Source organism: Acanthaster planci, linkage group LG13 (genome assembly GCF_054643075.1).
Source record: "Acanthaster planci isolate LZ-2023a linkage group LG13, COTS_SCS, whole genome shotgun sequence".
NCBI lineage: Eukaryota > Metazoa > Echinodermata > Asteroidea > Valvatida > Acanthasteridae > Acanthaster > Acanthaster planci.
This window is the reverse complement of record NC_141789.1, coordinates 3941567-3959009: the sequence shown is the minus strand read 5'-3', so window position 1 is coordinate 3959009 and position 17443 is coordinate 3941567. Positions and strand designations below refer to the sequence as shown.

The 17443-nt window shown below is 40.0% G+C and overlaps 1 protein-coding gene across 3 annotated transcripts in view; it reads right to left on the bottom strand.

The window, feature by feature from the left end:
- nmnat1 (nicotinamide nucleotide adenylyltransferase 1) overlaps window positions 1-17443 on the bottom strand; it is a 40266-nt gene that overhangs the window by 19580 nt on the left and 3243 nt on the right. For all 3 annotated transcript variants that reach the window (XM_022238642.2, XM_087144598.1, XM_087144599.1), the window contains 3 exons: window positions 8652-8740; window positions 6070-6186; window positions 1675-1822 (listed from right to left, as the gene is read on the bottom strand). In XM_022238642.2, the coding sequence (XP_022094334.1) occupies window positions 1675-1822; window positions 6070-6186; window positions 8652-8740 (354 nt within the window). The remainder of the gene's footprint in view (window positions 1-1674; window positions 1823-6069; window positions 6187-8651; window positions 8741-17443) is intronic.

Here is a 17443-nt window from a genome sequence, read left to right as displayed (position 1 = left end):
CATTCAGTGGAGATTGCTGGCTTGAGCGACTACGCAAACACTTGGGATGCTTTTCTGGGACCGCTGGAACAACAGCAGTGGGCACTATGGGCATACATACAAGACAAGTCCAGGAAATAGTGGCCCAGCCTTGATGAGTTCTGGTTGGTTGATGCATGTGATGTGTGCAACTGGAAAATGTCAAAAGGTTGATCCCAAGAATCACGACAATTGCAAAAGCGTACACACTTAAGGTAGAAAGCTGGGAAATGCATACACTGTACATATACTGTACATGACTTGAACCACACTTGTACTTTATGTGTTTTTGTCAAAGGATATTGCAATTTTATCACAGTAGACTTCACTTGTGTGCTTGAAGCTGAACAAACATTTACATACATGTACAAGTTCTATTCACATGGACAAGGCAGCTAATGAGAAAGTTAATAAGTCTAAGAGTATGATGCTACAAACGATGTCCCAAGAGACAAATAAGATTGGCTTCTTTGCAGCACCTAAGAAAAACAGGAATGAAAAGTGATGCAATCCACATGTGTATTGACAGAAGTCTGAGTAGAAGACGGTGAGTGATGTTTGAAAAAAGGAAAGAGCCGACAGTAACTTGACACCGTTCCAATCGGCTTGACAGATTTTCTGATGGTGCTTCAGTCTGGTGCACAATGGCTTGCTACTGGTAATCAGCAGGCCGTGTTAACCACGCAGGGATTATGAGCCAACCAGCCGTCTCCGGGAGATCTCAAACCACAGAACTGACAACCTTTTCAAAGGTGTGTTTTTGCGTGTGACTGGTGAGCTTTGTCAACAGATTCCTGGCACATGCCTTATACACAACATGAAAAGAAAATGGTAAAACCAGGTATTTTTGGTCATAAGCAACAAAACGAGAACCAACATTGAACCCAAGTACTTTCCAAGCATATACTATGTAAATGCACTATATTCCGAAAAAAAGATACCTGTACGCCTCTTCCGACATCATTTCCAAACTTCCAGCTTGACCTCTGCCTTTATTTTTATATCTGAACCCTGAACGTTTTCAGATGTTTACAACAGGAAACATGTGAAAGAACTCAAACTACTGACCAAACACATTCACAAGGTAAATGAAATTTAAGTTGCTGGGAGCTTGAGGCACTCATCTCGCAAATATACATGTACATGTAGTAAACTGCAATTGAAAGTTAATCAGGGAATGGGAAATTTTTGTAACACGTTTACTCCTCCCAGGGGAATTCATTTTCATTTCACAAAGTTTGAAAGAAATTTCTACATAGGGAAACATTTTCACACCTACATGTACATGTAATCATACAAGTGGGAAAACAGGTTTTTTTTTAAAAATTTTTCACAGAAGTGGGAAAATATTTTCGTGTTTTTCACACCAGTGGAAAAACATTTTCACACCTCGTGAAATCTGAATGTGGATGTGAATTCTTTAAACAAAATTTCCCATTCAAATTCACACTATTAACTTTCAACGGCAATATACGGTAAGTTCATAAAACTGAAGCCTGAAACCGAGAGAAGAAACCAGGATTTGGTGAACCTCCCTTCCTTGCTGTCCTCTTTTTTTAATGCATAAAGCACAAAAAGCTACAAAAAAACCCAAACATTTGTTTAACTTCCTCAGGTATGTGTATTGCCCAGCCAAACCAACAGAGACAAACTCACCTCCGTTAACATCTTGGTTTTTGTTCCGCCTCCTCTTACGGCTGGTCCGTACAGGGACAGAGGTGTACCTCGTGACGGGGGCGTGGAGGGTCTCTTCTGCATCCTTGGAGGTCTCTAAGTTGACTGTATCAAGGTGATGTCTCAATGACTGTCGCAGAAATGAAGGAAAGGAGAAAAATCATTTGAGAAAATGGAAATTGACAAAATGTATGTTCATGCACACACACACGTGCACACTTTGTACATAGTGCACAGGCAACTAATGCTTGCAGCTACATGTAGTAAATCCTTCAGAAGAACTTTTGATGTTCCAGGGAGCTGGGAAGTTGGGATACAACTACCAGTGGGAAAATTCACAACCAGAGTTACTATAAGACCCCAATTTCTGTACAATGCTGTGGGAGAGGAGAGTTCAAATCTAGGAACGGTGCAAAATGCATTAGTTTGCATAGATAGCCAAATAAAACGGCCGGAAAAGTGAAAACAAAATTTAGTATAAAAATGAGAAAAAAAAATTTCCACATCACGCCTTTTTGCTTACTAATTGCAACCTCTTTTAATAGTCAAAAGACAGTCCAGACGACAACCATTTGTTTGCCACGTACATGTGCGGTACAAATTCTTGCTGAATTTTGGCCTATTACATGTAAATGCACATTTTACGTTCTAGACTTTTGTGTACTGTGCAATGCGGATACATGTAAATGTACACACCTGTACGTAATCAAGTATTTACACAGCGTGGCACCAACATTCACTGCAGGAAATACATTATAAACATGGTACTGTTCAAGAAACTTTCTGGTGTTCTAACATCACCAAATACACTCAAGAGTGAAGGAAATTGCACTGAACGGTACCCCATCCGCCCCCTCAGGGTACACACGTATCTGATGGAGGCAAGGGCTTTGTTTAACCAAAAACTCCCCTCTTGCCAGGCTCCACAATTGCAATCGCAATTTCATCAGTCATCCCCCCGGCCTGTCAAACAGCTGACGCGGCGGGGCCCACGAAACAACTGTAGGGCTCCGATGTCATTCTGATATTGATTGGAGACCCGTGAAAATATATGAAGTAGGGCATTTTGAACCCTGCAGAGATGCGCTACATGTACACGTACAGTACATGGCCCCTAAGCCGGCAAGCCGGCTTAGAAGGGGTCACTTTTAAATTAAAACAGCGTTTCTACCGTCGCCTCCGACTGGAGATGGAGGGGTCGTTAAAATGTATCAGTTTCTCCTTCCTCTGATTAAACATACTTGTAACGGCATCTTAAAGCAGGCCCGAAGGTGTGTGATACAGATATAGATAGCTGCTGGAAGACTGAAGTAAACAGTGAAACCTAATTTCTTTTGTTGGGGGAATTGATGCATATTGGTCAAAATGTCTAAAGGAGAAAACTTGTTCTGCCCTCTCCCCTGAAGCCTAAATATGCATGATTCATTTGAAATTTTACATTTTAATGTTAAAAAATATGTATATCAATATCCATGCACAGGTGTCCTAAGGAAAAGTCCCATATGACAGAAATGTTTCTCAAGCACGTACAATGTGCACAGTACATCCACTGTGGTATGTACTGCATGTAGTATATTTTTACCTTTAAAAAAAATCAAATGTCTGATTTTTACAAAAACAAATGTCTGATTTTGACAAAAATGGGGAAGAACTTAAAAAAAAAAAGGTCTACATCCTTGATGGGAATGCTAACCTATTTGATGTCTTTGTTTTGAACTTACTTTTTTTTACCAGTACAGAAGATGCCATCTATTCATTTGTTGTTCACTACAAACTGGCTCGAGACTCTCAATGCAATTATCCAAGCACTTCTGTGGGCCTTAGTTTTCAATTGCTTTATCTCTGATGGGCTTCATCAAACTGGGTAATGAGAATGGAAATGGGACCTGTCCAAATTGCGATAATCTTAATTCCAATTCTGTCAATTAACGAGTTAATTGAATCTGGTGCTGCTTGTTGCGGAGGCGAACCACCAAGATCAGCACCGTGGCGCCTCTGATCCCATCTTCGCTTCTCCAATGCAATTACATGTATGTCATTGGAATCAGAAACAAATGACATTCTGCAAGCAAAGCTCTTCCTAAGGCTTCACGAGTACTGAGTAGCAATAAGTTACACCCTGTAACGGGTTCTTGCAATGCATTTTGTCCAAGGCAAAACAAGTGGTTGGCAGTAACACTATTGCAGCAGAATATACAAAAGAGATATCTCTTTTCTGTGAATACATAGACAGTATGTGTGGCTGGCCAGGCGTGTCTGTCACACTGGGACTGAGCTGGCAATTTTTGTCTCTTCTCACTACACATTATGGTGTACCTCATGCTTTTGCACGATGGTGAAGAATTCTACAGCACAATAACAAACATGTACACATGAGTCATCTGTGATTAGAGTTAAACAAAAGTACCTAGGAAATTGGCATTCCACTTTTTTTTCGAAAATCGAGGTACACACTCCACTTAGTACAAAATCTTCTGATGTAATGCACATGTACATGTTTATGTTAGATCTTTTTGATTTCCATACCAGTAAACATGAAGCTTTTTGTACCGGTAGCTCCATGCTGTAAACAACTGCTCTGTAATATGTACATGTAACTGAACTGTACAAATGTACAAACAGTATGACAGGGGTTACCAGACACAGTCTTGACTTTCAAATGTAAATAATTAGTGTGAGTAGAAATGGCATGTCATCTACAGTGCATGCACCTGAAGTGTCCGTAATCAAATTTACTTTTGCTTACATATCTCGCGACACATTTATACAAGCAAATAGATGATTGAATTTCTGTGAAGTAATATGCTTGACTTAATAATGCTGGTTCACTTTCACAAAACGCCACAGGGTTTGGAGTAATGGTTAGCAAAATTTGAGTGTATGGTTGTTAATACTCTCTGCATTCGATGAACAGTACTAAAATATTTGGGGGTTACTGTAAAACCAGCATGCCAACTTGATTTAAAAATATGTCTCTGAGATTCAAAGAGTTCCCTTCTGGAGTTGAATCTTGGCTAACGATAGCCGAAGTTGGCAATTTTGTGAATGTCTGTTTCCTGATACAACAAACTGCATGTATGTAGCTCTGTGCTCTGTACCTCAAAAGGCATCTACCGGTATGTACATGTACATTATGTATTTCAACTTAAAAATCCCCTCTTTCGAGCTGAAATTTCACTGAATGGTCACAGTGCATGATCATGCATTACCCAACCAAGAGAAATGAACTTGGACAAGTTCCAGCCTGCTCATGTTGCTGCTGTTGTTAAACCCATTACAAAAACGACAGACAGGGCCTTATATTCAAGGCCTGTAATACACATAACTCAGAGGGAGTTACCGTTTCATTGTCATTTCACAAAGCACCTGAAAACTCTGATATGGGCATATTGGTTTTCAAAGATGAAGGTACACTTGGTGAATACATGTTAGCAATACATTGTCCGTAAATTTTGCAGCACAGTGATCTTAGCCTGGTAATTATTATTTCTGTCGGCTACGGGGTCAGACAGTCAATTCTATCTACTGTAGATATCAAGGGCAGTTAATCTTGCAGGTAGTGTTAGTGATATTATTCTCAAGCAAGTGCAGACATTGGCATAAATTGTTTATTTAAACTTTTCAATGTTTTTATCTTTCCCTTTTAATCTCTGTTGCATTTGTATAAATTACTTTGTTCCTATTCTGCTGTCACTGTGTTTTGCATTATTTTATTTTTCATAAAGTGTATGAATACTTGTATTTTTATTTATATTGTAATGTGTTCAAATGAAGCCAGAATTCAGTCTTTTGGCTGCAAAAGCTTAATTAAATAAACCATGAATAATGATACAATTTACAATCAAAGTGTCTCAGAACTTTTGTCACAGCCTTAAAACTGTCTTCAGAGCTCTTTTTAATTATTTCACTTCTTTGTTAATGTAATGAAGGGCAGGGAGTACCTGTTCCCATGCCCAGGGCAAACTGGCTTGTTACTGGTCCACATACATGTACTTTTACTGGCACAGACGACCACATAAACACAATGTACCTGTACATTGTATTTGCATTGTTTAGTAAGTATATATGTATGAACAGCATTTTTGAGCGATGTCACGTGGCAGATGCCTGTTGAAGATATTGTTCGTGGACCCACACATTAATGTGCATGAGAAATAATAAATATTTGTATGCAAATAAATTTGTTTTTTTCTATGGTGAAAATTCATTGACAGATTACATGCACTTGTCCCTGTAGTTCATCCAGCCAGTAACACAAATACACTTAGCGCCTACATACACTGTACGTTATCACTGCACGTTCAGGATAATGAGTGAAACTTGTTTTCACTGCTGGTGTTGGGGGCTGAGCTGAATGAACGACTGACTGATACCAACCTTGACGGTCTCTGTCCAACCGTCTTGCTCAATTTCCCACGTGTCCAATCGGATCCAGTCTGAAGACTTCACAGCCAGCTTGCACATCTCTGTCCGGTGCTTGGCGGAAACAAGGCCCTGAGATGAGGTTGAGAAAGGTGCAGAAAAAAAGTTGAAAAACCTGGTTTCAATTTAAACAAGTGTAAAGGTGTACAAACTGCACTTTTACATGAATGTACTAGAACAGGTACGGCAAAATTCAGCAAGAATCATAATAAAGCCCTCTTTCAATCTTGACATTGCCTTGCTGCCTGCTGAATACACCGTACATGTATTTGGACATCATGTACATGTACACCGAGTAATGAGTTTGAACTCTAATGTATGTTTTTCACCAGCGTTATCAAGAATATTGACTGTAAAATCGTTTACAAACTTTCTTTTCAAGTGACCTGGAGCTCATGGGTTGGAAGTGAAACAGATAATGGGGCAGACCACCTGGGGACAAACGGACAAACGGGACTCCTTCAACGCATGCTACATGCATCCTTGGCAGATCAAAGGGGCCGGCAAGGACCATGCGTGCCTCCCCCCTTTGGGGATTTTTTTGTGGGAGGGGGGAATGAAAGGTAAGTTTTGAAGATGTGCATGTACATCCACGTACATGTACCATACACGTACATACATGCCATTTGTCTATAATACTTTCCGAAGTATATGTATGTAAAAAGCTCCCAAATTTTCTTCATCAATTCAAAAAGACCATGGTAGTTTACCGGTTCAAAAGAAAATCTGGAAATTGCTTCTAGATCTGCCCTCGATACACACATCTGCATGCACATGTAAGATTCGATACATTGAGTACACACTGTACATTGCCGTATGGTTTAATGTGTGCATGTCGAGTTCGCAGCTAAGTCTTAAACCTGGACACAAGGTAATCAGCCCCCGCACTAACACACTTACAAAAATGTAATCAAGGAATGCATTAGACAGTATCATGTACATGTACATTGTAGCATCTCAATGTCAAATAGACTGATCTAAGAAAAGAATGACTAAGTGTTCTCCATGTACATGTATCTAATTCGTGGAGACCATTAGCAAAGACAGATGAGTTAGCAGCAGGATAGCAAGGTCAGAGCACAGCTGGAAATTCCAGCACAAGTACCAGTATGCAAAATGCACTTTTGTCCAGTCGTCTCATGGTGGGATCATGAACAATTAAGAGAAGTGTTTCACCACAGTATAAATGTACAGTACATGCACATGAGTATACACTGCTTTCTGCTACCAGTAGGCTTTCTCCAATGATCTAAACCTTGCTTCACAACTGACGTTGAATGTACACTGTATGGCGTAATTTGGCAAAGAGATATAGAGTTTGTGGATGGGTGTTACACGCATGCCTCGTTGACCAATAGGATACTGTGACTTGCCAAAGGCATGTGCAAGTTAAGCATGGGATCTCCTCAGATTAGTTTTATGATATATGATGATATGATGTATGTATTGCACCAGTTCATTTTTATGTACATTTACTAGTAAACTGTACATGTACATAGGAACAACCCACAACTTTCCCTTGAATCAGAGAAACTGCAGTCTCCACAAGAGTTACATGTAGCACTCCAATTCTGACACAAATTGCGAACCTTTTTAAATTCTCAGCAATCCTCAAACTCTTTCCTCACTTTAATAAACTACATGAGAGAGTGTGTCTGTACACATTAAGTGCCATAAATATGACCCTGATCACTGTGGATATTACAATCTATGCTGAATGCCATACTATACGTGTGCTATACCCTCTTAAACAACCACTGACCGTAGCAGTTGCATGTGGTCAAAGAAATATATGGGTTAAGGAGGCATGCAGACGCATGTACGTGTGCTTAAATGTACGTGTATGGATTTCTGTAGTTTGCTCTACTTTGGAGGCTGGCCTTTATGATATATGCCTGACCACTCGCTGCAGACAGGACGGCGTCTACGATTTAATTATTCTTCTGGCCTGCCGGAAGTTAGCCGGCGTCGTCTTGGGAAGAATTCATGCGAGTAAAAGTGAATTATCTCTGATGATTTAAAAACTCTAAACTAGTGTTTGAGTGAAACGAAAGGCTCTGGGTTGTATAGCTTAGTTGGCATTGAGATTTGCGCAAAAAGAAATCATGTGTTCAGATAGGGTTTGCATCCCATCTAATGCACACACATCATGATAACCCTCGATCTGAGCTCTTGTTATTATTGTTTCACAGTTTATTAAATAAAAGGGGAACATGTCAACCCAAATCTTGATTCAGATTACCTAACACACAGTACATGTGTACCTGGTACATGTGCATGTACAGTATGTGTACACTGTACATGTGCATACCTGTGCATACATGTGTATGTACAATATACATGTATCCCACACTTCATTAAACTGATCACAAGTTTCATTCAGTAAACCTGCTCTGTGACGTTGAACTGCAGAGGGATTTGGCCATCACGTCACAGCAGGAAATAGAAGGGACTAAATGCGGCCTTGTGTAAATAGATCCTGGGACAAGCCACTTAATTAATTGCTTCATCCATGTTGTCCATTCTGGTTGAATTACCTTCTTGCCATAGGCGTCGTGTACAGGTGAAATGATACCGGAGATAACTTGGTATTTGCCCGTCCGATGGAGATAATCCCGTGCTATTTCTGCAAGGAAAAGAACCCGAAGAAAAAATGCTATCATACATTTATACAGTATTGACACATGCAGTATGTTCAAAGCATGTGGTTGTTTATAGATTCCAAACAGTGTTCTAGCTGGGACCATTTTAGTGCCGGGTAAATTTTTGGATTGCGAAGTGTAGTGAGTGCAGTGAGCGGAGCTCTCGTGGCTCATAACCGGACTGGATTTGTGCCCTCTATTGATACCGCTGTTGGGCTACATTATATCCCATAATTTCACATCCAGGTCTCATAACAATGCTAGCTAGTTGTTCTCAATGCTCTCTGATACTTGAAATACATGTATGATCAAATTGGTACATAAGTTTTAGTAATACCCGTATTTCAGTTCATTTTTGGAAAATCCGTGCTGGGCGGCACTGCCAAGTTAAACCCGAGAACCGGGTAGAAATTTGCAGTACCGGGTCGTGCCGCCCGGCGCTGCCCACCGTGGCTAGAACACTGATCCCAAACTCTCCAGGATCCAAGTGCTGGGTCCAGATACAGACCATTCTCAACTTGACACTTTCAAGTGACATTGCACCCACTCAAGTGACATTGCACCCACTCAAGTGACACTGCACCCACGGAAAGTGACACTGTCTGGGCTGTACCTGCCTGAGACCTGCAAAATCCTCCAAAATGCTCTGAAATGTCTGACAAATTGGAAATGTTGCATGTACATGTAAATGTATAAAAGGGGTAGGCAGAATGAAACATTCTACATGTACACGTAGTCACGGACACGTTACTGTTTTTACTGTTTCAGATAAATTTATAGATGACAGCTGAGCAGTCTTATAGAAATGGGCTGTGAAAACTTTTGTCCAACAAAATTTCAATACCCTAAATGGAATTTTTAGGGAGAGTAACTATCTCAAACCATCCCTTGCCATAAGTTTTCCAGAAAAACAATTTGACTTTACAAACGCAGGTTGGTTTTGTTGGTAAACTAAGAATGGGATTCCAAACCTCCAATTGAGGCTTTCACTTCACATGCATCTTGCTGGCGGCTGCTTCTCATCTCAATTCACTGCAATTTAATGCACTGGGTACAACAGAGATGACCTCACCCGGTGCTCTATATCCCCAATAGCCGAGAAGAAATCCATACCCCATTTCCCTGCAAGACCAGAACCGATCGTTTCACAACGACCGGTGCATCGTTTCCGGGATGACTGGGATGCAAAACGAGAGGTTCGCCTGCATCGATCATCATTTAGCACTGGGACTGAGATTTCTCATCATTCTTGCTAATGGTCCTCTGAGGTGGACGGGGGAAACAATGTTTGCCCATTTCCAGGGAGTTATTGGGTCGCGTGCTGGAATGCCAGATAAAAATCAATACTAATTTGTTTGTTTTACCCATTAGACAAAAGATATCACATGGTCATTTCTCTTTATACAGCACTCAATGTTTGTTTCTCAGTTGCTGTTGGTTCATGCTGATCCTACATGTATGCATTTCCCATTTCTTCAAGATGTACTTTTACTACAATGTACTGTACATGTACCGGTACACTGTACACATACATGTACATGTACATGTACAGTGTGTGCCAGTATCATTGCACGGGTTCAAAAAAGGGGAGGGGAAGTCAGTTTACTGAAAAACTCTTTGTACCACTAGCTTGAAAGAGTTCCAACACTGGATATTGCAAACAATCATAAACTTATTTGGGTAAAAAGGCTTCACAACTCAAAAACAATGATTGATTTTGTTCGAGTCCTCCTGCTGGTACTGGTATACATGTACTCGTACATGTACATGTGCACATAATTATTATAAATGAAGAGATTATGTACATGTACATGTATAGTAACATGTACATGTACACATTTGTAAGGAAAATCTCACATCTCAGAGATGCTACATGTACCAACTTGTGTTGGTTGGAAAAGGGGCTGTAAGCCTGTAGCATAAATGCCAGCAAGCTGAACTACCAGGTACTTAATAAGTGCATAAAGTGTATGTATGCAAGGCAACAGTCCAATTATTTATCATTAGCCAGCATGCTGACATTGTGTCACTGCAATTAAGTTTATACAATATTCCATTATATTCAAAACCTCTTTTTACCCTTCATGTAAAGGCTTCGTTCAGAGAACACAACAAGGGTTTGAAACTTTCATGCTGAACCCTTTAAAAACTAAAAAAGGGGAACTGTCAGTCTCAAAGACAGCCCAAAGGTACATGTACACGTACTGGTCCTTGTAAGGTAGGTGTGGTACAATGCTATTCCACTGTTAACACCATAAGACAACTGGAAAATAAATGTAGGCCTACTCAAAAACTGTGCCGCTTCATTAACCCTAACACTCCTCAGTCCTCCAACAGGTGAAGGATTGAGGGTTAGGGTTAATGAAATCACAAACAGAAAGGTACATGTACATTGTGCATGTAAAAAGGCAAGTGGGCTAATGACCAACTGACTGAAATTGTGAAAAGTCACCGTGCACTTGGTGCCTTGTTCTGTACAGAGGATGATTCCTGAAGTTCCTGAAAAAGTGTAAAACAATTCAAGGCACAGGACAAAGTACAAGTAATTTGTTTCTTCTCAATGTATCAAGACTGTACCATACTGTACATGTACACACTGTACAAATAGGAGTACATTGGGGCTAGCATTGCACCTGTACATGATGTACATGTACAGTACTTGTACAGGTATGTCATGAATGACTTACTGTACACATGGAGGAAGGAAAACAGTTCCTTCCTCCATGCTGTACATGTATACACGTATGTCTCAGCAAAGGTTCACACTGACTGTATGCACAGGGTGTGGGTATCCTCTGAATGCTTCAGAAACCTCATCAAGAAATCAGTGGGTACGAAGTCAACCCTTGTTAAAATTCTGCGTGCAATTTGCTACCAGGGCTAGTGGAATCCAATTTGTTGGAATTAATGGAGAAGGCCTTTCCGCACGGCTTATAACAGCAATCGGATAGTGGATTACTCCCCTGATGTGATGGGACCAATCCTAGACCTGGTTTTGATGCCTTTAAGCGGGGACCAGCTTGGGCTTGTACATGTAGGTACGGGAAACTTGTTAGGCCGGCCGGTAATGTGCAAAAAGAGAGAAGAAGGATTTGGAATTGAAATGGTTAATTCAATTTATGAGTAGAGTTGAGTGAGATGGTGCATTCACTGGGTCTGAGCTGGAATTCGGAGGTACAGGTACATGTACATTCGGAGGTACAGGTATATTTTCTGTAAACTGTTGACATAAAACGTTTGTGTGTATGTACAGTACATGTAATACTAATATATATATATACATGTTTAATGTGCATATGCATGGTATAGCGTACATGTACTTTCTCAAACTTTTCTCTCTGTATGAAGCTGAAATGTGAAACCTTGCCTGGAAGGCCTCTAAGGTTGAGAGGACAATGCAAGGGAAATTCAAGACAGAATTATGGGCAAAAAACTGTCCTGAAACACATCATAATGAATTTGTCCCCACAGAATAATTATCATTCAATACTTGTGTACAGTAGTCCCCACTAGGCTGGTGAGTGAATGGTACCCGTACAGGTGCATAAATATTGTTAACAATACAGAATAGAGAAAAAAAGCTTCTTTTTTATTAGTCCCTGTACCCCAACTGCCCTGCCTGTTACTCCTTGAACTGCCCTAATCTGCCCCCAAGCAGTGTGGTTTTTTATGAATTCCATGGATGCTGAAAGAATACAATACAGACAGGTCAAATGTACATGTAACATGTGCCAGTAAGTTTACCAGACTTGTTGCAAATATGTACATGTACATGTACATGTATGTACATATGTACATGTAGTCCAAACAGTCTGCAAAACCTAAGATGGCATCTTTGTTCTTTGGCCTGACAAAACCCCCCCATCATGTCCATACATCCCATCAAAACAAACAGCTGCGCACTGTAAAATAATCCACAAATCACACTTGGGTAGATGTACCGCTACATGTTCCCCCCTTCCCACATCTGTACATAAACACATTTTACCTACTAGGTAGGCAGGTTTGTATACACCTCCTTGTTCTAAAGGTCAAGATGATATTATAAAATAAATTCCTTGAATGCATCTGTGTTGTACTAATACATGTACAGTACTGTGGGGTGCTGAGTGGCACATCATGACATGGATAGGTTCAGTAAGTTGCGCACACCCAGTACACATACATGTCTCTAGTGCACATTTACCGTTCATGATTTGTGCTGGCACTACAAATTTTACAATATTTTTTTTAGTGATTTTGATGTGATATTCCATGATAATGTGCAGGAAAGCTTGATCAAAACAACTGGGAAAAAGATAAAAGTGATGAGCACTTCAAGTAATATGATTTCTTTTTCTCTTTAAAATATACTTAACTTATGGTTTTTGAATTTAAAGCACTTAGGGTGAACAGTACATGTACACTGTACATGCAAGTCTCCTTGGTGAAATTTTAGCCTGTATGATTCCATGTGATGCAACAACAGCTTTGTACATACGATCACAACAAGGTACCGGTAGCCATTGTTCTTTACCACACACTGCAGTGTTGTGGGCCTCTTTTCATTAAAGCAAGTAAAGCCTGTAAATCACTTTCTAACAACTGTGCGACAAGATATTCCCATGAAAAAAAAAGCCTGTGCCTCAAACTCATTTCCACTTGATGCATCCAGTGCCTTCTGGTCAAATTGCAAGCCAAATTTGTCTCCACCTAATACTCTGAAAAACACTTTGAATGACGTCAGTCACTTCAGGAGGACCTGCCTTCACTCTGCATTACAGAGGCACTGGCACTGAATCAAATGTGTGGGCAGGACTTGAAGGTTGCAGTCTATTTGTGGGCTGTTTGACGGGTGAGAATCAAGTAAAAAACAAAAAAATTCTTGGTCTGGACTGGCCAAGTGAAGGTGGGCCGTTGGCTGACGTGCTTGTAAATTCAGCAATTACCTTTGGACAGATTTAGAGTCCAAAAACTGCTAAGGCAATGCTCCGATAGTATGCTTGTGTACAACTTTTGCTTCCAACCTGGGGGTATTAAACGTGATACTACAGTTTGTCACATCTGGAAGTAGAATTCCACAATTGGGAAACTCTAAACATGCTCTCAAGCATTATTTATTAAAACAACACGAGCCATCGCTGTCAACAGTGCTGTGAAATTTCATTCAAAAATGGTCAAACTACATGTATCTATTCACAGTTAAATCCAACATGTTTGACATGAAACCTTCTTGGATTTCATATCCACAGCATTGAAATTTATTTCAAACTACATGTTATGTACATAATGCATACGTGTACCAGTACCTGCCATGCCTGCTGGGGTACTGTATGCATCATGTGAATTGCAAAAAAAAAGTAACCAGAAAATTAATAACAAGGTTTCGAATCTGTGGCCAGATGGACTTTTCTGATTAAATCTTCCTCACTTTAAATGAAGAAGTAAGGTTGATGAAAAATGATGACAGATTATCATCATCTTCCAAGACTCCCATGAGCAGGATTAATAAAGTCTGCCATCCTCCGTGATGTGCATGCTAATTTTCACATGACATATGCTTCCAGTACATGTACGTGCCTACAGGAACATGCACTGTACCGTTCAACTTGTGGCATCTACCACACACAGTGCAATTTGGCAGTCTGGGTGACTATGCACAGCTGAGTGAGTAAATCGCTGATCGAATTTTGGACAGCTTGTCATGCGATCAGAGGAACTGGTTAGAAAACACCTTCCTGTATAAATTTGCAATAAACAAAATGCAGTGTGACAAAAGATGCTTGTTACAGTACTGTGTACTAGTACACATATACATTCTAAGAAAACCAACTGCTGAAATGCACAAACTCAATTGCACACATGTACAGGTACCGGTGCACGTACACGTACATGTACTGGTACACACTGTACACGATACATGTACATCTTTTAACTGATATGGGATTGTTTTTTATTGATTTTGGTGCTCCAAGGCACTTCTGTTTTGCAGGCATGACTGCACCAGACTTATGCCTTTTTCTCTCTCTTCTTTCAGTTAAAACAACCTCTCTCCCTTTTTTAATACCGGTGGCAAGTCTATGCCATTTTATTAATTGCTGTACCAGTACACACACATGCACATGTAAATTCTTCCACTACAGGTTATGGCACTGAAGAATTCTTTCTCCCAAATTGACAACTGTTGCTTTTTAGGAGCTGCAGTACCGGTACATGTACACACTGCACACTATGCACGTTGTTTATATTCATGGGCACATCTTCAAGACAGATCAAATCCACTTAAATTTCTATTAAACTTCTTCCATACGGGAGTAGTGTACAAAAAGCTTTTCATTAGAAATTTCACAGGGCTATCCACAAAAGAACTCCTGTCAAGTTGGATTATCGACAGAATCAGCAAGAAGCACAGGTCCTTGAATAGATTACAGTTAAGCCAACTTTACACATACAAGTACATACACATGTACATGTATATGTACATGTAGCTGTATGGTACAGTAGTGTGCTACTGTATACATGTTAATGGAGGTATTACACAAGTACACGCTATATCTAACCTGTTTACAAAACAAGTTTATTTCACTGAACAATTTTTAGGGAACTGTAATTTGCACAGACAGTTCTAAAAACTTAATGATTACAGCCACTGGTATGCTGGTAACACATCTAAAACTTTCAAAATGCTGTTGCAAATGATGATTATGAGTTTTACAATTTATGGAAGGAGCTCTGTTGGCCCTGCTATCATTTTTTAACGACAGTGCCCATCAGAAGCAATGAGCCATTCAGGAGTTATCAAGTGAGCGATATTGGGTCACAGACCACTGATGACGGATGACCAAATTAGAAGGCTTAGGAATGTACATCAGCACAATACAGACAGCGATGTTTACATGCAAACACATACCGGTACCATTTGGGTACATGTGCATGTACATGTACAACATGCACATTGTTCCAAATGATACATGTCCGTATGTTCTGGAGCCAAAAATGTTCAGTGAGAAATGCGTACATACAGTACCAGTTTGTGCTAGTCTAAAACTAAATTCCAAAACCCACATTCTTGTCAAGTCATTTGGGCAATTCCATCGTTAAGGACGCTATGTTTATATGCAACTTTCAAGTTTCAATTGATAAACAAATTAACTTGTGGTGGAAAAAAGTTAATTGCTTTTATACTTGTAGCCTGTATTCAAGTGTTAAATATATTAAAAGAAAGTTTTATTTAGCAGCAGTCACTGATTACTTAGCCACAAGCATGAGAAATGACTGTTACGAGCGTTACACATTATTACTTTTAATAATGGCCTTTTGACCTTCGGTACATTTAAGTAAAACTCCATGAAGTTGCATCCTTTTGCTTTTTATACAAACTACATGTACATGTAGGTCTGAGTCCAATCTATCCAGGCATGATTTGACAGCTGGAAAAAAGTAAAATCAATTTGAAACATTGACGGTCATGTCACGGTTGGTGTGGAATTGTCCATTTGCAAAACATACATGTACAGTACAATGTACAAAATGCAAAAAAGGCACTTTTGGTACATGTACCTTTTAGAATCTCATCCTCTCCCTGTTGTCTGAAGTCAGTTTCAAAAGTTCTATAAAGCTGAACACATCTTAGTGAGTCAATACAGTGCAAATGAAGTTAAGGGACACCTACATGTAGAACAATCCTTTTGCTCTCCATTATTTCACAATGGCACAAAAATGGCAATTTTCCAATGGATATCCTGTACACGTATGTATCGCATTTTGGAAAGTACCTGTACATGTATGTAAGCTTTCATCCATAAATACCAGTACAAGCTGTACTATGCAAGTGCCATGCAAGTACAGTACCTGCTTCAAAAGTACATTGCACTATCTTCGCCACGTAATTACACTAAGACCAAAAGCGCTGAGAGCATGCAAGTTAGGTAACGCAAGTCCCCATGAGGATTACTAAGCACTGGAGCTGAATTTTGTTCCTGAGATGATCTGAACAAAATCAGCCGGGGAGAACGCTTGCAAATGTGAACCTTGCCTGGAGGACCCAAACTGTTGGCACAATTATCCAACAGCAGGGTGGCAGATTCCCTTGGGTTCAGACAGAGCCACACCCTTGTCCGTGCAATGGCATTTTATTTACACAATGCATGCACGGGTGCACAAGTTTTAATCAAAAGGATCACACTGCCAAGCTGAGCTAGAGTACACGTACTTTTGAGAGCTAATCAGAAGAGTGAAATTTTTCCATGGGCTCATACACACTGACATGTGACTTTCTAAAGTGAAAGGTGATGCAACCTCAGTAACATCACTTTTCAAAATCCAAAATTAATTAACATCACCCCGGCGCAAATCCATCCTTATAAATAGTTGTTCGCGGTACCTGCTGCTACATCTGACTCAAACCAGCCAGCCAAAACTTGCAAGCTTGGTGGTCGAGTGGATAAGACGTCTGCACTAGTAAGCAGAAGGTTGTTGGCTCGACTTCGAGTCCCACCCGAGTACACTTGTGTTTTTTCTTTCACAAGCCTTCAGGGGCATATACTGAGTATACAGTGTTATAATACACGTCAGGCAGGGCAAAAATCCAAAATTAATTAACATCTCCCCGGCGCGAATCCATCCTTGAAAATACATAGCGGTACATGTACATGTATACTAGATGTTGAGAGGCCTACATACTGTACATATACATGCAGAATGATATG